At 40.4% G+C, this 21,950-nt stretch overlaps 1 protein-coding gene across 1 annotated transcript in view; it reads right to left on the bottom strand.

The window, feature by feature from the left end:
• The window catches only part of LOC143446029 (adhesion G-protein coupled receptor V1-like), a 39,344-nt gene extending 19,981 nt beyond the window's left edge, over nt 1–19,363 (bottom strand). Inside the window, exons 1-51 of the mRNA XM_076945475.1 lie at nt 19,126–19,363; nt 18,837–18,982; nt 18,567–18,675; nt 18,012–18,152; nt 17,738–17,833; nt 17,546–17,664; nt 17,317–17,428; nt 17,133–17,246; nt 16,749–16,981; nt 16,439–16,657; nt 16,226–16,366; nt 15,941–16,104; nt 15,553–15,825; nt 15,226–15,427; nt 14,886–15,012; nt 14,679–14,817; nt 14,530–14,604; nt 14,274–14,411; nt 14,010–14,170; nt 13,483–13,639; nt 10,346–10,611; nt 10,096–10,241; nt 9,710–9,812; nt 9,467–9,626; nt 9,148–9,341; nt 8,924–9,065; nt 8,580–8,832; nt 8,358–8,501; nt 8,084–8,278; nt 7,874–8,016; nt 7,366–7,592; nt 7,015–7,206; nt 6,584–6,787; nt 6,186–6,315; nt 5,928–6,061; nt 5,510–5,704; nt 4,980–5,200; nt 4,692–4,864; nt 4,352–4,605; nt 4,048–4,237; nt 3,576–3,835; nt 3,127–3,350; nt 2,873–3,000; nt 2,502–2,743; nt 2,109–2,261; nt 1,721–1,949; nt 1,527–1,646; nt 1,179–1,373; nt 704–943; nt 421–633; nt 97–336 (exon numbers count right to left, since the gene is read on the bottom strand). Coding sequence (XP_076801590.1) covers nt 97–336; nt 421–633; nt 704–943; nt 1,179–1,373; nt 1,527–1,646; nt 1,721–1,949; nt 2,109–2,261; nt 2,502–2,743; nt 2,873–3,000; nt 3,127–3,350; nt 3,576–3,835; nt 4,048–4,237; nt 4,352–4,605; nt 4,692–4,864; nt 4,980–5,200; nt 5,510–5,704; nt 5,928–6,061; nt 6,186–6,315; nt 6,584–6,787; nt 7,015–7,206; nt 7,366–7,592; nt 7,874–8,016; nt 8,084–8,278; nt 8,358–8,501; nt 8,580–8,832; nt 8,924–9,065; nt 9,148–9,341; nt 9,467–9,626; nt 9,710–9,812; nt 10,096–10,241; nt 10,346–10,611; nt 13,483–13,639; nt 14,010–14,170; nt 14,274–14,411; nt 14,530–14,604; nt 14,679–14,817; nt 14,886–15,012; nt 15,226–15,427; nt 15,553–15,825; nt 15,941–16,104; nt 16,226–16,366; nt 16,439–16,657; nt 16,749–16,981; nt 17,133–17,246; nt 17,317–17,428; nt 17,546–17,664; nt 17,738–17,833; nt 18,012–18,152; nt 18,567–18,675; nt 18,837–18,982; nt 19,126–19,308 — 8,959 coding nt within the window. The 5' untranslated portion in view covers nt 19,309–19,363. The remainder of the gene's footprint in view (nt 1–96; nt 337–420; nt 634–703; nt 944–1,178; nt 1,374–1,526; nt 1,647–1,720; nt 1,950–2,108; nt 2,262–2,501; nt 2,744–2,872; nt 3,001–3,126; nt 3,351–3,575; nt 3,836–4,047; nt 4,238–4,351; nt 4,606–4,691; nt 4,865–4,979; nt 5,201–5,509; nt 5,705–5,927; nt 6,062–6,185; nt 6,316–6,583; nt 6,788–7,014; nt 7,207–7,365; nt 7,593–7,873; nt 8,017–8,083; nt 8,279–8,357; nt 8,502–8,579; nt 8,833–8,923; nt 9,066–9,147; nt 9,342–9,466; nt 9,627–9,709; nt 9,813–10,095; nt 10,242–10,345; nt 10,612–13,482; nt 13,640–14,009; nt 14,171–14,273; nt 14,412–14,529; nt 14,605–14,678; nt 14,818–14,885; nt 15,013–15,225; nt 15,428–15,552; nt 15,826–15,940; nt 16,105–16,225; nt 16,367–16,438; nt 16,658–16,748; nt 16,982–17,132; nt 17,247–17,316; nt 17,429–17,545; nt 17,665–17,737; nt 17,834–18,011; nt 18,153–18,566; nt 18,676–18,836; nt 18,983–19,125) is intronic.
• Nucleotides 19,364–21,950: the final 2,587 nt, after the last annotated feature.

The raw sequence follows: 21,950 nt of genomic DNA, 5'->3' as shown, positions 1-21,950 counted from the left end.
AAGCAATAGGTATTATTAAAACTCTATCATGTTTATTAGAAATGACAGAATATTCAGCAAAGTTTCTGCTCTTTTACTTAAGTTCCCATTAATTACCAATCCTAGGAGGGAGGACCGGACTAATCGCGCGGGCGTATTCATCAATCAATTCAACCCGTGTAAGATTGACGTGGAAGATTTCGTTTAACTCCGGTATGATGTCATCAATGATGTTCATAAATAGAACCGCTGACGTAACGCCATCGTCAAACGTTACATATGGCCGACGCTCATCAAACGTGAAATCAACGCCTGTCTCAGCTACTCCAATGTCAGGGTTAAGTGTGCTGAGCGTTCCTGGGAGCACAAATGTAAGAACTAAAACATACTTTAAACGTCGCAAAACATGATCAAGCTGGGATGTCTAACAATGTTATATACCGGGTATAACGTCAAAATAGACGCGAACTCGCCCGATTGAGCCAAATTGCCGTGTCACAAAGATCTCCAACTTCACGTTCTCCTCCTTCATGTTGATCCTCTGTGATGAGGGAGCAAAACGGAAGACTCCATGAGGATCGTCGCTATCTTCGATCGAGATCTGTGCAGAGGAAGATTGGACGTCGATGATCGCTCCTCCTGATCTTGGAAGATCTGCAAAAGATGCATTTTCTTTTGAAATCCGCAGCAACTTCCTCTTCGCATGATGATTTTGATGACGTACCCAGGCTTTCCGCGTCATTTAACACGATCCTGTATTCTTCCGCGGTTTCCGGTGTCTGATCCGAGACTATCCCCACCACGAAGTCAACTGTCGTTTGTCCGGGGTCAAATTCAACCACTCCCTGAGTGTCGTTTAACCCTTTCATGACGTCATGACCATTCATCCCAATCGCATGCCAGGTAACGCGGCAAGTGCCAAGCGCCGGGTCAGTGCGTGCCAGCTGAAGCGTGACGTTTCCTCCTTCAATAAAACAATTTTGATTCAAATGAGAAAGCGTTCTAGATTAAGAAGGCTGCCACAAAATCTAAAACAAGAAAAATGATAGATATAACATTGTGTTACCAGCCAAAGCACCATACAAGTCAGTGGTTCCTAAGTCAGGGTCCGCGAGGAAAGAATAATTGCAGCTAGGGTTTCGCAAGAAGGAAAAGTTTGGGAGCCATTTATTCAGATTATTCAAGAAGCAATTTCAAACCTTCTCTGCCGATAATTGATCTTGATTCATCGCTGAATCCAACGGCACCACCAACAACATCGTTTGCAAGGATGATGATCCGGGTTCGATCCCTTTTCGGGTCGATCTGTGCTCCTCCCGTGGGATTAGAGAGCTGGATGCGGATGTCCTCGCTTGGTTCCGGGATTCCATCGTCAATCACCGATAAGCTGATTACTGGAATGGAATAAACGCCACTGTTTGATAATAATTGTTATATTTCTTGAAAGATTTGTTAGTATCTTGCGCATCTATTTGGGGGTGCGTAGTGCGTTTCCATTTGCACAATATTGATAACAGTGGAAGTGATTAGAACAAACATATCGTCACCTTTTCTTGTCTCGCCATCTTCAAACTTGAGTGTTGCATCATCGCCGGTGAAGTCCTGGTTACGTAATGCCGTTCCACCCATCACAGACCAATCAACACTTACGTCACCAACACTTCCACCTGTTGGAAAACGGCCAGAGATATAGGATGACAATCCCGATTTGAGGAACTCTTTAAAGAGTTCCAGCTCCTACCTGCTCTTTTAACCACCATTTCCAGAGACAATTGAGGTCTCTCCTCCACTTCGACTGGCTTATCTTCCACATCTGACCTCCTGTTTCCATCCTGATCGGTAAGGTAGAAGAAGCCATAAGGATGATCGTTTTCTTCAATGGTTATCCTGGATGTTGAAGGAGCTTTTATTGCTGGAAGGTTGATCAGATCAGATTCAACGTCAAGCATGTTTACATTTAACAGGGACACCTGCAGGAAGTAGAAAGAGCAATTTCATGAAGAAGACTATTGATGCGTTTGTTGAAATGACTTATTTTTAAAAATGGAACATCGGAGAAGATACATCACCATCACATTGAAGAAGAAATAATTTCTCAGCAGAGTATACAAGCTCTGATGTAAATCAACCTTAAAATATTCGTTTAGTTCCGGATCTTTATCCGGCAAAATTGTGATGTTGATTGATCCTTTTAGCCGGCCCGGATGCAAGAGGAGAGATGCTCCAGAGTAAGGAAGAAAGTCAATTCCTGCTCTCGCTTGGGAGTTGTACAACTTGCTTGTCTGTAAAAGTATTCCTGGACTTCACAAAAGATTCTAAATGAAAGTTAGGCTTGCATTTGGAGGCAGCAAGAGTAAGACTAACACTGTTACCAAACATTAAAAAACATAATTTGCTGTTTAGCTTTAACCAATAACCATTAAACAATTTCAACCATTTAACATTTTCAAGTATGGGATGTTCCAGATAAAGTGTATCACATACAGAATATCTTAGCCCTGGGGCTAATATGTTCTCTCTACCTTAGTGGTGTTTTTCTCATACAAGGTGTATCTTGCAGGAGGATACGAATGATTTTCATCCCCAGAAAGATACTCGATGTGTCCTCTCTGCATCTCATTTCGAGTGAGCCACTTGCACTCGTAGCCCACCTGGTGGTAGAGGAAAGCAAGGCAAGCTCTTTCGCGCAGACACGCTTCAGCGCACGTGACCAAGGGTTGGTCGGATGAGAGAATGTCAACCGACTGATAGAGAGTCCTTGCATCTGAAGAAAAAAGACAAACCATTGTTTCTACTGTTTTGTCATTATTCTATTGTTCTACTAATTATTCGTTCAATAATTTTTTCCTTTTGGCGGCAAATATAAAACTATTGGCGTAGGAAAACCGGTTACCCAGTTTTCCGACGTGTTTGGCTTGCTGGTACAATTCAACCAAATCATCCTGGTCATCCATCATCTCAGATACGAGGTCTACCTCAAGTGTGCTGTATACCACCCTCATCGTACCGTGGAGACCACCGCTAAAAATGACATCAGGTTGCTTAAGACAACATTTTTATTTTCATGAAATCCGAAGCTACGAGATTCATTTTTAAAAACTGACGCTCAGACTTAGGCTGGTGAAGACGTCTGTGTCATAAATTTACCTTCTAATGACGTCAACAGTCACAGTGGAACGACCTTCCTCATTTTCTTCAGCGATGTAAGACGAACGTTCTATTGTGACGTCACCGTACGGCCGATCATTGGCCGGTATGTTCACGTGGGCTTCGCTATTCTTGGGATCAATTCGACCTTTATATCCGGGAAGAATTTCTTCCAAACGTACCCGGATGACCTCGTCGTCTTCAGCTACGTCATCAGCCAAAATCTACCAATTATATGTAAAGTGATATACATGACAAGTAATTTTGAGCCTCCACGAAGAAAGAAAAGTGTAAATTTGACCTGAATTGTATCACAACCCACATTTTGGGAAGAAGGTTTTCAGCCTATGTGGGCAATAAGTTATAAAAAATTGTTTTCATTATTATATAACTGAGAATATTAAGTTGCGCTCTTATTGAATCACTCTAACATTGCATCTTCTACTCACGTTCACTGTAAATTCTTCTTCAATCTCGTTCGTTGTCAGATAAAGAAGGCCTTCTCGAACATCTACGTCACCTCCGCTATCGGCGAGATTTGAGCTTACTTGTCCATCCCAGGGATCGGCGGCGGAGAGGGCAGGTTCAATGTAAACTTTCCACTTCAAGCCGACCAGCCCCCTCTGTCCATTCTTTCTGTGAACTGTGAAGGTGACAGGTGTCCTACCTTCTGCTGGCTCTTCGACCCGGTCCGTGCTCACTGAGATGCCTTTGAAGAAAGATGAAGCGAATGAATGAGACCTGACAAGCTAGCTGTGATTTGTTTGCTTTGTTGAAGTTGCGAGTTTATTTATAGATGTGATAATTTTCTGACCAAAAATAAACGCTACCAAATCGTAATTAGCAAAAGAAAAAGTGTATCAATTTTGTTACAGGTATAATTACCAGTTATGTTAATGATATTTATGGCGGGTAGCTTACTGAGTAGTCCGTATGGGTCATCAGATTCCAAAATCATCACTTTACACGTGTCGTCATTTCCCACTTCAGCACCTCCAGTGACGCTATCGTGAAGCAGCTCAACCGTGAAATCCTCTTTCAACTCGGGCGTGAAATCGTCAATAATGCGTATGGGGATGAGTTTTCGGGATTCCCCGTCCAGTAAAGTGACCTACGCCATAGTCGTGAGATGTACGTCGTAAGGTAAAAATTTTGTTGCTCGAAGGTTCAACAAAGTCATGAATACTATGACGTCATTTTCAATGTCAGTTGATTACGTTTTTACCTCTGATTGGACAAGATTATAATCTTCAAGTGACCTTGCTGAACCGGGGTTCGTGGTCACCCTGACTGATACGTCACCGAATGTCCCCAACCTTCGTACCACTTGTAAAGTGACGTCATCATCAGTGATGTCATCTTCCGGGACACTTATCATGCTTGAGCTGAGTTCCAAAACTCCGTGCGGGGAGTCGTTTTCGGTGATGCTGACTTCGGCCAGGATTTCGCGATCCGGACCCAACCGCGGAGAACCCTTCACTGAAGATGAGGAAAAAGTTATTAAGAAGAAAATATATAGAAGAAACAGAAATTTTTATCTGTTTCGATGGTTTTAATCCAACCACCTTCCACTCCCGACGACACAAGTTCCACTGACGTTAGCTGGACGAAGAAAACTTCATCCCTTTCCGGAATGACGTCATCGAGCACGGGAATTGTGAAGTTGATTGAAGTCACGTTTTCACCAATCAGAACGCTGCTCTCCGTGTATTTATAATCTCCGTCAGGAATGGCGATCCTATACAAATTCCCATTCACATTATTAACATTACCTTTTAACGCTTGAACTGGTTTGACACGTTTCCGTTGAAGCGAACGATTCATGGCAACGTTATGAAACAAAACGCTTATACCCTTGAGAGAATGTCCGGTTCTCGGGCATGGTGTCCATGGTGGTGAAGTGGACGCGGATGGTGCCGGAAGAGCCTCCCAACCTCTGCAGGAAGAGTGTGGCATCTCCTCCTTCGTGAGCTATCACTGACGTCGGTTTGAAGATGACCAGACCGCGGGGATCATCGTTAGCGGTGATGGTAAGAATTGCGGTGGTGTGGGGTCCCAATGACCCTTGATTCACCTGGAAAAGAAACTTGAAGAATGACGCCGCACAAACAACAACTTGGGGCTTAGATCAGGGGGTTCCCAATTAGAGGTGCGAAATAACCTTTTAGGGGGGTGCGAAAACGAAAAAAGCAATTATATTGATCCCAAAGTGTACAATTTTTTTAATTGAAGGCTCCATTTTATGAAAACAATGGATGCGGAAACTCATCAACAGTTCGAGGCGTAGGATGAATAAAGGGAAACCTTGGCTTGTTACATAGACCTTGTAGAAGGAGTGGTGATCACAAATACAAAGATTCCAAGTAATCTTGGATGCACTCACCTCTGTCAATTCAATTTCAATGTTTTCATCAAATTCAGGGTCGTCGTCTGATAAGATTGCGATTATTACGTCATTTGTTAGTTGACCTTCCGAAAAAGTCAACTGTCCTTCTGTTGGCGTGACGTCACGAGTTGAATTGTTTCTGATTCGCCAGTGGAGCGAGGCTTCACCAAGACTTCCTCCCCTCCTGACAACCTGTGGTAAAGTAAGATGAATTAAATCACAAAATATTTTGAATAAATTATACCTAAAAAGCTGGACGATGAGTGAATAAATCAGTTGGAACAATTGGACATCGTATATATAAACATGTTTGTATGTATAAGATGTCTATTGTTGAAATCCAAAAAGTAACAAGCCTTTTGTCCAAAAAGTTCATCTTATCCACTATATAGATCTGTATAGATCAAACTTGAACCTGTAAGCTGGTTGTAGTGGTTCCTTCGGATGGTTCGTCGGCTCTCGCGGTTGTCTTGTTAAACTGGAAGACGCCGAACGCGTCATCAGATGGTTTGATCACCACCTTGACTCGAGAAGCGTTGCTCAAGGAAGCTGGAAAGTGAAATATACCAAGATGAATATACAATATTTTAAACGTGGTTTAAGGTTTTCCAGAATGTTGGGGGTAAGTTAGGCTGAAAAATTAATAAGGCTTGATTTCCATGCAGTCTCATACCACCACCAGTGGGAGTTGAGAGCACGACGTGGAAGAATTTTTCAAGTTCAGATACTTCATCATCTATCAGCTTCACACGCAATGAAGTGTGACCTTCGCCATCTTTTAGAATCACTCGACCCGCGGATGACTGAAGCGAGCAAGCAGAATATAAAGGTTATTGCAATAGATAAACAGTTCCCTGATGTTCTAAGAGGTAACAGGGAGATAGAGTCTTGATAAAGTGGATGTATTAATACATGATATAAACAACAACTAAATATTATGAAGGATATTAATAAAGGCATCAGATTGCCAGACCATACATGAAACTCTCAGATTTTCAACTTATCGGATCAAATCAGATTTATTCTCAGATCGCCAGAATCTTATCTCTCTTAAGCCAATGAAGCTCTCACCTCAAAATCTTTTGGTTCGCGCCGGGAGAGAGCAGTCCCTTCCTTGGTTCGCCATTCAGCCGTCACTTGACCAAACCAACCTGCCGCCCTGACAACCATTAGGTTGACGTAGGCGTCTTCCTCTTTGACGTAAACTATCGGTACGTCATCAGTTTCTGGTACTTTCCCCTTGTCTTCTAGTTTTGGGACAGCGCCGGTCGAAAACTGCAGCACAGATAGGGATGTTGGTATGAAATGAAAACTAATCAGTTATAGTATGGTCTGACATCATAGTCTTTATTCTCGGACTGAGAAGAGTCTTTGCACGACTTAAACTGGGCGATAGGTAAGTCCCAAGTAATACAGACATTCTTGATTTGATTATGATTATTTGAAATATACAATTAAATATACCAGTGATAAATCTCGTTGACAGGAAAGAAAAATGATACCTGCAAGACCCCGTGCGGTTCATCATTGCTTTCAATTACAACAACAGTGCTAGATCTATCAGGATCCAAAACAGCTCCACTGTGCGGGGAACTGCTCTTTACGCCATCTAGCGAAGTAGCGTTTATGAGTTGTAAACTGTGAAGTTCGTCAATCTCCGGTATTTCGTCGTCAGTGATTGACAGGTTGAAAGTCTGTTAATATCATATTGGAAATCATCTTAACTGTACCTGAAAGACCTCCATTACTGCTTTTACCGACCAACAAAATTCTATTTTCAAAATTGGTATAAAATTATAACTTGAAAAACATGTGATTGATTGTCAAAGAGATTGTATCAAACAATGTAAGACCTTTTCTGTCTCTTCTGGATCAAAATGCAAAACTCCTTGAAATTTTACAAAATCACGATCGTCAATCTCAGATTTGTTGAAAACTGCTCTCCACTCAACCGTAACCGAACCGTGAAGACCACGTGATCGGTTTACAAAACACGTAACTTCTTGACCTTCAGTCACGTGATCGGGTAGACAAGGTTGCGAAAACCCGAATAATCCGTTGGCAAAATCGCTTTTGAGCACTGCAAATAAATGCAATGTGTTAACCGTATGATTGGTGAGCTAAAGCCAAGCGTCTAATTCCCAGAATTTGCTGTTTTAGCTAATATTTGATGATGTAAACTATGCACAAGTTGCTTGCAAGTTGCAACTCCTATATTCAACGTGTTATCGCTGCCAAACGTCCTTGACGTCTTAATTTATAAAATTTCGTTGATGTTTCTCTTCCAAGCTTGGACAACGTTCGTCACAGTGCGAAGTTTTCTGACATGTTTGAAAGTTCACTGAGATCTTCAATCATTACCTGTGACAAAAGACGTTGATCTTTCTTCATCAATCGCCGCTCCTCCACTTGCATCCATGAGCGTCAAAACAAATTCCTCTTCTCGCTCTGTTATGTCATCTTTTATCGAGCGCAAAGTGATGTTTGATGACGTCATATGCGGTCTGGCGTAAGATTTAGTGCAGAATCAAGTTAGAAATAAAATTAATTGAAAGCTTGAAAAATGTTTACCTATAGGTGACGTATCCTGACGTTGGAGTGATGTCATCCTGAACTTGATTACGACGTAATTCGTTAATCTGTTGTGACGTCAGGTCTACCTCATACGACCTCAAGTCCTGCAGTTGAAACACAGTGCCAGTGGCAGGGCCAACTTGCAAGACTGTTGGGTCAAGTCGCTTGGAATATAAGGCATGAGACAGCACTCTGAAACACAGGAAGGATCCATCGATGGCCTGTGGTTATATTTGCACCCACCTTCCACACTTTATGCTTAACCGCTTACTTCTCATCTTGAAGTTGTCCATCAACATAGCACTTTATGATCTTGTTAGATAGAGTTAACACTAGATGATGCCACTGAGCATCGAATAGCTTCGTGCCAATTGCTAAAGAGACGGAATGTTGGTTTGTTGGTAGAGTTGTCGACCTGTTAGATGAACATGTACTGAATTAAACAATCAAATACACAACCAAGCTATGGAGATCTATGGCGGAGGTTACGAACTGGTTAATCGCGTTGGTATCATCGTCCAAATACGTGAAGCGGACAACCGGAAACTTGTCTTCTTCTTTAAGTACAATAGAAGCAATCTCACTGCCGTTGTTTGTTATTTTTGACAGAAGATTAACGGACGTCTGTCCACTTGAAGAAACTTGATCTGTGACGTCTTCTCCGGTCATAATCCAACAGGAAATGGTGACAGACTGACGCGAGAAATCAATTTGCCTCTGCTCGTCAACAATGGTCAGAACGGAATCTGTGGGTGACGATAACGATGAAATTTCTGCATAGATTTTTTACCAGGCCCGTGTACATCTTGATCTAAAGAAAATAAGCAGCTAATGTACCTGGCTGAAAAGTCACTGCTTGTGTATTCGAGTCTGGGCGCCCTTCTCCTAATATAGCGCCAACGTGCGGCATACTTGCCATCAGAAGATCATGACATTTTGAGGGTAAGCTTGTTTCGGCAGTATGAAGTTCCCATAGAACCTTTTGATAGAATATATATTGGCCTATTTACAACCACCCAGTTGTTAAGCGAGTACTAAACTACATTAAGCATTGTACTCACCTTCACTTCTCCGTCCTTGCCCATTGTCCTGTCTATTACTATTGTGACGTCACTATCATTTTTACTATCTTCAGCTAACACCACTAATGACGTCATATTGGAAATTGCTAGCAAACCGAAAGGGTGGTCATTCATTTTCACAACGATTCGAGTCACAAGTAGTTCGGTTTCTTTTGAAAGTGTGCCCCCGCCGTCTAACCAGGGTGAACATAAACACGTTTGATTTAATGAAAACTACAGCTTAGCTGAAAAACTCTTCAATCGGAGTTTAAAGCAGAACAGAGCAGGACAACGTACGTTTACTTCCATCAGTACTCACCAGTAACATTGAGTAGAGCTAAAACAAAATTTTCATCATATTCGGGAACTGAATCCTGTCTTGCTTCCAGGACAACCTCCAGGTGGCGCTCCCCTTCATTGAACGTGATTTGGCCTCTATTCGCAACAAATTCATCACCTTCCTCCGTTTCATGCAAAGGCTGAAAAAGCACATTGGTTAACATAGAGATTATGTTTGTCCGCGGATGCTCACGCTACTGAAATTTTAATTCGGTTTTCTTACGTCATTGACATATCTTTTGATTTCATCGTACGTCTTGTTTTTCTGACGAAATATCTTCCAGCTTAATGTGACGTCACCGAATGCACCCCGTGCGCGATCAATTCTGTTTAAGTTAACAAACATTCCTTTAATTCAGTTATTGATATCGGTAGTGTTAACTAGCCGAACATTCCAATGACATCACTGGTTAAGTACGACCAATTCTTATTTTCGCAGTACACCTGAAGAAGCATGCTTTGCGAAAGCTCGTGTAGAAGAATCAAACATAAAATTAACCTTCGGAGTGCCAACCAATATCTTGTTTATTTTACTGCTTTTGAAGTTTACTTCTTTCTGTTACTAACAAGCTCTTTTCTACGTCAATTTATGAACCATATACAGTATACCTGAAACCACGTGACGCTCCTTCGCTCATGATGACGTCATCGGTTTCATTAAAACTGAATATGCCGTTGGCGTCATCATTTTGTTCAATTGTGACATTAACCAGGACGTTGCCGTAGGTGACGTAATCTTCAGTCGCATCGAAAAGCTAGAACAGAATTGATTGAATACAAGATCGAAGCAACAGCGGAGACAATTGAACATGTTAAACAATATTATTTGTTCAAATTTAGTGATTTTTGGCCAATTAACCTCGACAAAGAACTGTTCATTGTCCTCGGGGAAATCGTCATCATAAGTTGCTATGGTGACGTCGACGTCTAGACGCCCAGGTTGAAAAGTAACCAGTTCGGAGTAGACCAATTTATAATCAAGATCCGGGGTGGCGTGGTGTTCGGGCCGGGTTGAGTTTCTGACCCCGGTACGATACCTGACCGTGGTAGAGTCTGCTCCTGAACCGTCCCGGTGGATTGTCAGCCTCACCGTCCCTCCCTCGTCTATCACGACTTCAGATGGACCTGATGATAAAAAGGTTCTCATATCACTTGGGATGATAAATGCTATAATATATAGTTTGAATTCCAGTAAAAATAGCCTAAGATAAATAAACTAAATAAACCAAAGGAACCCGGTGGCTTCGGTAAAAGATTTTTTGCTTTTCATCTCCTCATTTGCTATCGTTTTTTTGTTTTTCTGAATATCTAAAATTGATGAACATTAAAGCCAAACATTTCAATCTTGAGTTTAAGGAGACATTGCAAGAGATAGAGATATGTCAGTTTATTAGGATTGCATGAAGTAAATGGCCCAAGACCTACTTAACTCACATACAAAATTTCAAGGAGCCCTTTTAGTAATTTCACTCCATAATAAAACGAACAAGAAAATTAGTTTTTTAACAAGGTTGGTCAGGTCCTCAAAGGGCGGTGTGCAAAGCCAAAACATGATATTTGGATGCCACATTCAAATTGGCATCGAAGCCCTTTCGGCAGCTGCTAAGCGTTCATTTATTTGCCGTGGTGTTACCTCTGACCACTTGCGTCATGTTACGCTTTTCCGCTGCTTATCAGACTTCCGTGCTTACCAACGAACACATGGCCATTTCCGAATCAATGGCAAAACGTTCTGCTAAAAGCGATCTTCCAGTAGAACCCATTGTTATGGATTTCGATGTGGTCATCAGACAGGGAGTAGAAAGGCTGATCCTTCCATTTATCGGAGGAAATTTTTCGCCGAGTGATAAGTGGGTCTGATGCAAACGGAGCCTTCATGAGAAAGGGGTCCGCACAAATAATGACGTAAAGAAAAAGAAACGGAGAGGAATGAAATAGAATCTTGTACCGAAAACAATATGGAAGGATGCCGCTATCGCTGGTAACCGACTGCCTCCACGTCAGGTTTCGGGATCAAGTCAAATCTGGATTATACTGCCCACATGGCAGGCCATGGCGCATAATTATTAATTGCCAACCAGGCCAAACCAAAAGTGAAACAGGAGTCGACTGCATACATGGCAGGGTTCCGGACGAAGTGGAAACCAGAATTTACTACCTATACGGCAGGCAGCTACTGTCAAATAGGCCAAACGAAGACAGCAGAATCTGCTTCCAGGAGCAAGAAAAAAACGGAACCTTCCGCCTACTCGACGGGCTTTTGAACACAACTATTATAGGCTTTCGCTAGCTAAGCCAAACCAAAAAAGGTGTCAAGTCACGTCAAGTCACAGAACATAACTATAGGCAACTAGGCCAAAACCAAAAAACATAGCCCTTCGCGGCAAAGTTCAGGACCAAGTGGAAACAGGATCCCCATCATTATTGCCAATCTGGCCAGACCAAAATGGAAAATGGAGTCGATTGTCTCCAAAACAAACCATTAATTTCGAGGAAAGCTTTGAAAGCTTTAGGGGCACCTACCGCCTGCCACTATTACTAACTTGGCCAATCCAAAAAAGGAAACCGGATTCGATGCCTACAGGGCTGGGTTCAAGACTAACTGGACACCAAAGTCTACTGCTTACACTACACGGCAGGGCTCGAAACCTAACCATAGCTACAGTAATTAGTAGGGCAACCAGTTTTTTGACCTAAAAATTTTAAATTTTGACCTTAAAATTTGCAAATTTTGACCTCATTTTGACCTAAAAAGTTTAAATTTTGACCTCATTTTGAAAAACGGTATACTGATAGTCTCTACACTGTCTACAGCAACTTTCTAATCTAAAGCTGCATTTAAAAATGACAAAATGCTTTTCTAGTGTTGACTTTTTTTTCGTTTCTGCGTATTAAGATTGAAAACTTGCAGTTTCAAATGCAATGCCTTCACATCGTGACGTCACCAAGCGCGCTGAAAAGCCTTCCCTCTCTTTGTGGCTTTGGTTCTAAGTAAAATTTGCGGGACTGGAATTGTTTGCGGTACAAGAAAAGAGAAAAACGGAAGAATAATATTACAAAATGGTTACAAAATTACAAGTTTAATAGATTTTGACCTAAAAATAAGACCTAACGAAACAATTTGACCGTATTTTGACCTAACGTAACATTTTGACTTTATCTGACCTAATAACTTCTATACCACACGTCGTACAAAGCTGAAATTTGTTTTGTGCTTGTTTCATAGCATTCTGAGCAGGTAAAAAAAAATTGACCATATTGACTTTTGGTTGCCCTAGTAATTAGGTAAATAAAGAAAGAAAGCAGACTCGAGTGCTTCTGCAGCAGGGTAAGAGACCTAATAGAAACTGGAATTTATGTCCAAGGATGCAACAGTGTTGGAATTAGTTCCGAAGAAAAATCAAAGTTCCTTGGCAAGAATTACTGTGCATATCCAACAAGTCATTCCGCCGTATTCTACAATTGGTAAGACGGCAACCAGACAACACAAACTAATGGACAACAATGGCAATTGTTATTAATTGTTAATTAATAACAAACAATTGCAACAAAGTAACATAGATTGCCAACGAGTCGCACAAAGTTACTAAACAAACAATTGCAACAATGTAAATCCAGCTGTAAACCTTTGGCCGGTTTTGCAGGACTTAGAAAGAACTTTGCAGGCTATGGAAAGAATAACTCCAACGCCCCCTTGCTCAACTATAATATGATCTTTAAGAGTTAGTTATAGTTTGCAAGCCTACCACAAAGGAGAAGCATATGCAGTTGGTGATAGCACCACAGCCAGTAACGTGCCGAAAATTAAAGGTAGTTACGTCACAACAAAAACACTTTTAAGTGAAAGTCACGGGAACCAGCTTATGACTAGAATTCTATACTATCTTTAAAATTTAACTGCAGATAATTTATGTTTGCGCAAACATTGCTTGCACTGCGCAATCGCTTCCACAGTCGACTCTAATTTTGTTATATTCTGGAATATCTTTAACAAACCCGTGAAGAATACTGCTTTGTCGTTGGGCTCGATAATAAGCGTCGCGTTCTGTCGTTCGCCGATATCAGCACCGTTGGTGGCATTGAACAAGTAGAAAGTGAATTCTTCCATTGATTCTGGAACCTCGTCAGGCACCGACACCACAGATATAAGTGCCTGAGAAAAAACATCAAAAGTTTGAATGTGAAAATAATCAGAGCTTGCGCAAGGTAAAGATGGTGTTATTAGTATTAACAATGCATTATTATGTCATTATTAATTTCATAGTATGTTATTATGCGAGAAATCATTTCCAAACACTGCTTCTGGCTAACTAAACCCCATTTTTAACTCTATCTGCTCAACATTGGCCTTGACAGGTTTGCACGCAGCACTTGAATGTTACTCTTCACATTCAAGATTGACCTCAAGAAACGGAATTGTGTGCAAATAACGGTCACGTGGCGATGGTCACATCACGAGTTATACATTAATAAAGATGCTTTTCTTCCATATAATTTAGGCAGCTTTCCTATATTCTTCTCACCTCTGTCGCGTTTGGCCGGAAATACAAGGTCCCGTGGTTCGGGCTGACGTCAACGGTGTTGTTGGGGATTATTCGCCAGGAAACGCTGACGTCATTAAAAGTTCCCATCGTTCTAGAAACCCTGAAGTGGGCAGTTTTGTTGAGAAATCCTTTCGTTTCACCTGAACCAAGAGCAAAACGACATTTTACTTGGCTCAGTATGCAAACAGCACTTCATATCACCTATCAACACAATATACTCTGATAAACTCTGACGTAAGTTACCGATAGTTTGTATTTTCGGGGCGTTTATGTCGTCATCAAACACAAACAAGCCATATGGGTGGTCGTTCTCCAGAACCGTGACGTTAATAAATGAAGGTTCTGACGTAACACTTGGTGGATTGCCATAAGGAAGAAGGACTGCAAAGGAGATGGAAAGAGAAGATGTGAGGAGGTGCAGCGTGCAGCTTGTCTCCCTCCTCTTCAGACCGAGGCAAATTACAGAGCTCACATTTCGAAATACTGAAACGCAACTCACCTATCTTATAGTTTTGGTCCAGTTCGGGGATTTTATCATCACGTGGTACTAAAGTGAAATCAGCATTCCGCACTCCTGTCGAAATTTTGCAAGATGTAAGTAAAAAGATTTACAATCAATCGAACATAAAACGACAACAAATTATTCACCGGGGGGAAACACAAGTAATTCAGGGACCCCATAAAATTGGCGAGAGCCATCAGGTATGACGTCATATTGCACCATTCTTTGTGCCAGATCCCCCTTTGTTCTTTCCACGCGAACCGTGACCATCTCAGATTCGTCTTCCTGCGTAGATTTACGTACATGTTCAATTACGTCATCGATACAGCAATACTCGTGTAACCACGTCACACCTCTATGACATAATGTGAAGTTGACTGGGTTGAAAAAGTGAAGACACCACCAGGGCTGTCGTTCTCATTGATGAAGACTCTTTTTTCTGATGAAGATCTCTTCAGTTTTTGGTTGCTTGGCTCAATGCTAAAAAACAACTTTTAAGTGAATATCGAGACTATATATTAAATGACGTTCCTAAAAGCTACAAGTAGTATAAATATAACTAAAATTATAATTAAAACTATCAGTTAAGGTTATTATAATAACGGCGTAACAACTTTTCATATTTACTTTTTTATTTCCGAAGGCAGATAGCATTTACATACTGTATGTTCGTAAAGCCTACATACTCCACACCTATCTAATCTGATCAGGATCTCCTCATCTAACTCAGGAAGATTATCCGGAAGGATGAACAAGGTTATATTCGTCCGCTTCTTTCCTGCTGGAATAATGACAACATCCGGACCTCGCAAGAAGTCTAAACCCTCCACCAAATCAAGGACGTTCTTCCCCACGCTGCGGTATGATATCTGCACCGCCGCTTCCCCGGATAACCCTGTGTGTATTACGGTGGCTCGAATGAAGTGGGAAGTTTTAGGCTATGCTTTATTTGTCTGATTTAACATCGCACTTATGTACGTTATCAGTATATATCAGCATAAGGTATTTAATCTATAGAACCTTCACGTTGTAGCTCTATAGTGACAGGCAGCGGTCCTTCTTCATCAGATGGTTCATCCACATGGAGCGCAGTGGAGTTAAAAAATCCAACTTCGCCATTAGCAAATGGTTCGGTGACATCGACAGTGAAGTTGAGGACCGCAAGGCGCGGGGATCGAGGAGGTATCACAGGTTCCTTATCAAGCAATTCTACTTTCTCAAGCAAAATCAGAAACCTGGAATCGGTTTCAAGAAAAGCTTCGTCGTTGATTCTTAGCTGAACAGCTTTATTATCTAAAAAAGATTGCAGGAAAGATTATAAGTGCATTCCTCGTTGGAGTTCGAAGCTCAATCGATGACATTTTTTTAATCAAACAGAAAACACTGGGATCAAAATTAAACACTTCACCTTCTCCGCTTTTTATAACGGTTTTTCCGCTTCCGCCTCTTTCCAGGATCCCTGGCATGGAATCCCGGATATTTTTCGCATGAGGAGGAAGATAAGAAGCGGAATAAGTCACTTCCACGTCACCGACTGATCCACCAGTCCTCATGAAATGAATGTCAAGATATCTGTCAAGATTAATGCATGTATGACGTCAAAAAGACCATTATGACTGAAAGCTAATCGTAGCAAAAATTGATTTCAAGTTTATGTGGACAGAACATGTTTTTATCAGCGAACAAAACAAACCTGTCGTCATTAATTTCAATTCCGGTGGACGCTCTGTCAATGTCTATTACGCCATAAACGTCGTCTGAATCAGCAATTATGACGTAAGCTTCCGATGGTGGTTCAATCTCGGCTCCTCCGGTGATGGAGTCTTGCAGTAAGCTGTCAAGAGGAAGAAGATTTCGCAGCTTAGAGCAAGGATGTGGTTGGTTGTACTTCTTTTATTGTTCTCACCTGAATACGAGAAACCTCGCCTCGCTTGGATCTTCATTCTGGGCCAAAGTGAAATTCACAAACACGCGAGTCTGTTTTTCGTCGAACACCAATCTTCCTGACGTAGGTTCAACATCATCAATGACGTCAGTGCCATCGCTACCATTTATGGTTAACTTCCAATCCACAACAACGGTAGAAAAAGTACCGCCTTGCCGAAGCACAGAGAGACCAGAAAATCTGTCAAGAGCGCAGTCCAAGGTTAAAAATCAAATAAACACTTTTAAAATATAGAGCTGTAGTTGTATAATATAGGAAGTAGTTAAATCACCTGTCCATCGCGTCCTCCTCTATGATGAAAGCAGCTTCGTCAATGCCTGCTATATTACGGCTAGCTTCGGAGAAGTCGACAGATAAAACACCGTTTGCTTTGTCGTTGGTTTCTATGACTACAGTACACGTCATAGGTTCCGCTACAACTGCGTCACCGATGACAGAGTCTTGACGCAATTGGATTGTGAAATTTTCAGACATTTCCGGAAGGTCATCGTCCAGAAGAAAAACCTAAAAAAGGTTTGGAATTTTTATCAGTTAAAAAGGTTCACAACTTAATACAGCTTCAGCATCGCGGCAACAAATCTATGGTTGGTTTTTGTTGCGACAATGAAGATTTAAAATTGTTCCCAAGTCTCAAAGTTCAACGAGAAAAACTCACCCTTAGCGATGCTTCATGCTGCAGCTCACCGAAGCGTATCGTTGAACTTTCTCTCAGAATGTAATCGTCTCCAGGTGTGGCCGTGCCTGGTGTGACGTAATAATCAACTAAAACCTGTGGAATGAAACAAAAACCCAAATACGTTATAAAAATTTTGCTTTGTCCCACAAAGCGCTTATCTTGCCTGTCCGTTGTCAGGTCCAACACGAGATGTCGTACTTGCGTCCATTCCACGCAGTATTTTAACGTTAAATGACGCCATGGCCTCTTGTACGCGGTAGATTTTCTGGTTGAATCTAAGAAATGAAAAAATGAACAAAATGAGAAACGTGAGTTAGATGTTATTATCATATTTCGTCACGTAGCGTACATTCTTTTTACTATTATTATAATATAATAACTTTTACCAGTACCTGAGTGGGCTGTCATTTGCTTTCACAACTATCTGGACCGATTTCGTGGTTTTGTTAAGAACAGCTCCACTTGCAGTTTCGATCAGTGTCAAAATAAATTCTTCGTCATCCTCAGGAATCTACAAACACAGAGCATGGTTTCATTTTCATAAAACTGATCATTGTGACGAAACAAATGACGTCGATTCCTACTTGATCGTCAAGTACTTTGACGTCAATCGTTCCAGTATTTTCACCATTACGAAGTGTAACAACTCCCTCCAGCGGCCAAAGATCTTGATTTACTTCCTATAAATCCATAAAACGAAAATATTTGAAACGAAAAGATGAAAACATTGAAATCATATAAGTCTAAGCTTAACGTGTAGGCTTTTTCAAAACATGCATCGGTTTATGATAATACATAAACGACTCCAAGTTCTTATAATCATCTGACGATCTTTAGCTAATGTCATGAAACTCCGACCTGACTTTCGCGCCCGTCTCGGTGAACTGGGGTAATATTGTACCCAACAGTGACATCACCAAAGGATCCTCTATGACGTATAAGTGGAAGCTGTAGAGTGGTGTTGGCATGGGCTGTCTCCTCAATTATAATCTTGTCATCCTGCATATAACCAATAGCCTGTCACCGTAAAGTAAACATTAAACTTTAAAGCATCCTGTATGCGGAAGAGCATACGGTTTGTCCGATTTTCTTTTAAAACTTTGCATTTCACAGAGGGCATTTAAAAGCATCACTACAATTTACTGTATGATAAAGTGAAGAAATTTTCCAAAATTTACGTAAATAAGTTATCTGAAGGATGTTAATACGGTTAAAGTTTGTAAATATTCACAGATCTATATATAAATTTTACGTCCCTAGGTCTGTAAATAAGCTTTGCGTAGCCTATATGTTGAAGAAAAGTTCCCCGGTTCTATCGTCTTCAACACAGTAGTAGAGCATAGTTAATGAAACGGGATGAAGGAAACGATAACTACAGTTTTGCATTCAAAGATCGCTTGAGATTGTACTTACACTTTGAAACCCAATAATCCCACTTGCGTCGTCATTGGCTGATATTGTCACGTGAGCCAGAGAGGGTTCATCAATTTGGATTTTGCTGAGAGATGACGTCAATTGAAATCTACCACAAAACAAATTACAGTGAACTTATCTCTAATAATCAAGTGAAATTAGAGAGTTGCCATGGAAATAATAGAAGATTATCCCTTGAGTAACTTCACGCACTATTACAAGTGCCAAAAGATCGTTAACAAGCGAGATTGTTGGCTACGGTCAGCTTACTCAAACGTCTCATCTTCTTCAGGCAAATCGTCATCAGCAACGGATACTGTGACACTTTTTACGGATCTCTCCAAAGCATCATCTGGAGTAAAAGTGATCGGCCATTTTTTGAAATTTGCTTTAAAATCATCCGTTGCTTCATCGAGCTGCAGAGACAAAGCGGATTCTTAATAAACACACAGAAAGAAATAGAAGAAAGTGTTCTGACAAAACTATTTGTCAATATTTCAATTAACGTGTCAATTTAACTAGAACATGAAATTTACAAAAAAATAAAACTTCTTCTCACCTCTACAAAGACTGTAAAAGCGGAACCAAACCTACCGACCCTTTCCACCGACAAACGGACAAACGATACGTCACTCTCATTCACACTTCCATAATCACTTTGCGTGAAGTGGACTGTTACTCCTCGCGCTTGCGTTACAAAGCTTACCAATGATGTCACAATAATTACTAAGTCGAATCTCATTTTACAATATACAACACCAATATTGTTGACTAGAAATGTTCATGCAAATGTAAAGTATTGCTGAAAAAATAAAATCTGTAAGATAAAAGGAAAACCTATTTAGCCAGTTTGCTAAAAGCAAACCCTGTTGTGGTATTTTACACGAATTTCTGGAGGTTAAAAAACTCAGGTAGCCTAATAAGCAACAACACGTCGTAATACGTCACAAAACCTACTGGTATGTTACGTGCAGGAGAATCACCTGCTTCAAACTGCAAATAAGCACTTATTGATACAATTTATCATCGGTAGCTATATTTACTTTATTACAGACCATAATAATTGAGTGCAGCTTATGCTGCTTAACCTAATCAAAAATATTTCGAAAAGTACTCATCATGAAAAGCAGTTAGTCTACTAGGTGTAGGTAACGCTAAATGAAAGTGAAATTGCATTATTGTAATTGTCATTAATTTGAGTTCAATACACTTCCAGCCCTAGCCACAATCTATCCGTTTTAAATGCTGTTTTAAATTTAGGTTTTCCAGCTAAATCAGCCTGCTGTCGAATCTGCTTAACTAGCAAATATAGCCTATACCGGTACCAGTAGTAGGTTAGAAAGGAACAAAGTTGCACAGAATCATAACATATTACGGTAGATATCTAACTTCATAAATACCAGCCTAGTGTATTCGGTTTAGTAATCATTTAAGTGTAATACGTAACTGAATGATATAACAACAAACACGTTAGGTCACTATTCTAGTCAAAATTGAAGTCTGTCTAGGATTGTAGCAAGCTGATTGGCTGAGGGAAGGTCGTCAATCACAATCTGCTTTTAGCGGGAAAAAAATTAAAGCAAAAACTCCACTTTATGATGGGGGTCGCAGACTCACAATACTCCAAAATTTTTGCCCAATATCAAACTACCACACTTGCTGTTGTTCTCTCATAAAGGTGTCTATGACTACCTGTTAACGCTTGCACGGAAAACCCTAACGCATTAATTTTAATGCCCTATAAAAAATTAATATGCACCTGATGTTATGACGACTTAAAGGGCAAGAAAGCATAACTTTTATACTCTGCGTTCTGGCCTCGAAAACAAGACTACACTTTCGCTTTAAACTTTAAATTTGCTAACTTCTTCAAGTGCACTTCTAAAGTCCAAAATGCTTAAAAAATTTGATTTTTCAACTTATACGTGGAATGACACTCCGTCAAAGATGAACTCTAAGTTTAGTCGTTGTGTACTATTAAAGTTATATGAGATGTTGCTACTAACAAGTAAACCTTCTTATCCTTCATATCTTCAGCAATGTGCGATAGTCGCCAACAACTAATTCAAATTAGAAACAATTTAAGTCGCCAAATGCTTTCATGAAATCTGTTTCCAAGCAACCAAGCACTCTCCAAAACTTGTTCACTGGAGCTTTGTTCGATCACAATGACATCATTTCGCGATTGCGATAATTAAATGCGGGAACGGGCCAAGCTTTCTCAACATCTAACATATTTACTTAAACAACACAGCTTAATACAAAATTTGGCATTTTTCCGAACTACCCGGCTGTTTTTTTTTGTTAGCAAATAACATAGTTGTAGGCTATATGTGTATAAAGTGTATATAGTTGTATATACGTTTGACTTGTACCTTACAACTAATTGTCCGTATAATGTTAACACTTTTCTCCGTCTTTTTTGAAAGCTAACAGATAGCTATCCTATGTTTTAAAGAACAACAAATGAAGTATGGTTTTATAACGCCTTGACGTAGTAGAAAAACACATTAACATGCTTTTTATCGAGCTTTGCGTTTTCTAAGGCAAGTTAACCTTGGAAAAAAGACAATACTATAAAACAAAGGTGATGGAAATACAATGAAATATTTACTAATTTAAAAGCATCCAAAAATTGACCGACTTAATTCACAAAAAGAAGATAAAGCCTTTTTGTGCTACAAGATTGATTGGCTAATTCTGTTAATTGTACGTTTTTAACCACTTACTTCTTCGCATGCCTTGCCTACTTATACCTTATCAAGTTTTTGCTGATGAAATATATGACAATTTCAAGTGTTAAATTATTGATCATTTTAAAATACATGGTAGCCTTCGAGCCTCGTATTTGGCGTAGGGTGTTGAAGCGCAAGTGAAAACAGATTATGCTTCGTTCAGGTTTTCTAAGATTTCATTTTATCTGTTCAGGTTTGCAATGGAATGAATGCACATATTTCTTCCGTTTTTGGTTCAGCAAATTTGCATATAGCCTACGGTTTGCTCCGGGTTTGATTGACATCTTAGGCTTGTCCCAGCTAATTTCCTTACTGTTTTCTATATCTGCATTGCCTAAGTAGCAGATAGAGAAAGTAGCACTACATTGTCTCGGGGAATTTCGTTAGAACCGAAAAATTCTAGTTCAGGATTTCCTACATTCAAGCATAAGTGAGACCTCGTTAATCCGTACCCCGATGAACCGGAATCCCCGCTATCCGACACAAAACTGCCGGGAACGGATTTCTTCCTATGCATTTTACCCCTTTAATCCGGAAACCCCGCTGTCCGACTCCGACACAAAAGTTTTGGAACAAATGTGCTAAATCAATAGCAATAAAATCCGATAAACCGGATTATTAACAGTTAAGCGAAAATGATTCACGATTG

Source organism: Clavelina lepadiformis, chromosome 2 (genome assembly GCF_947623445.1).
Source record: "Clavelina lepadiformis chromosome 2, kaClaLepa1.1, whole genome shotgun sequence".
Taxonomy (NCBI): domain Eukaryota; kingdom Metazoa; phylum Chordata; class Ascidiacea; order Aplousobranchia; family Clavelinidae; genus Clavelina; species Clavelina lepadiformis.
Note: the sequence above shows the minus strand (reverse complement) of the source record. Positions and strands in the feature narration are given on the sequence as shown.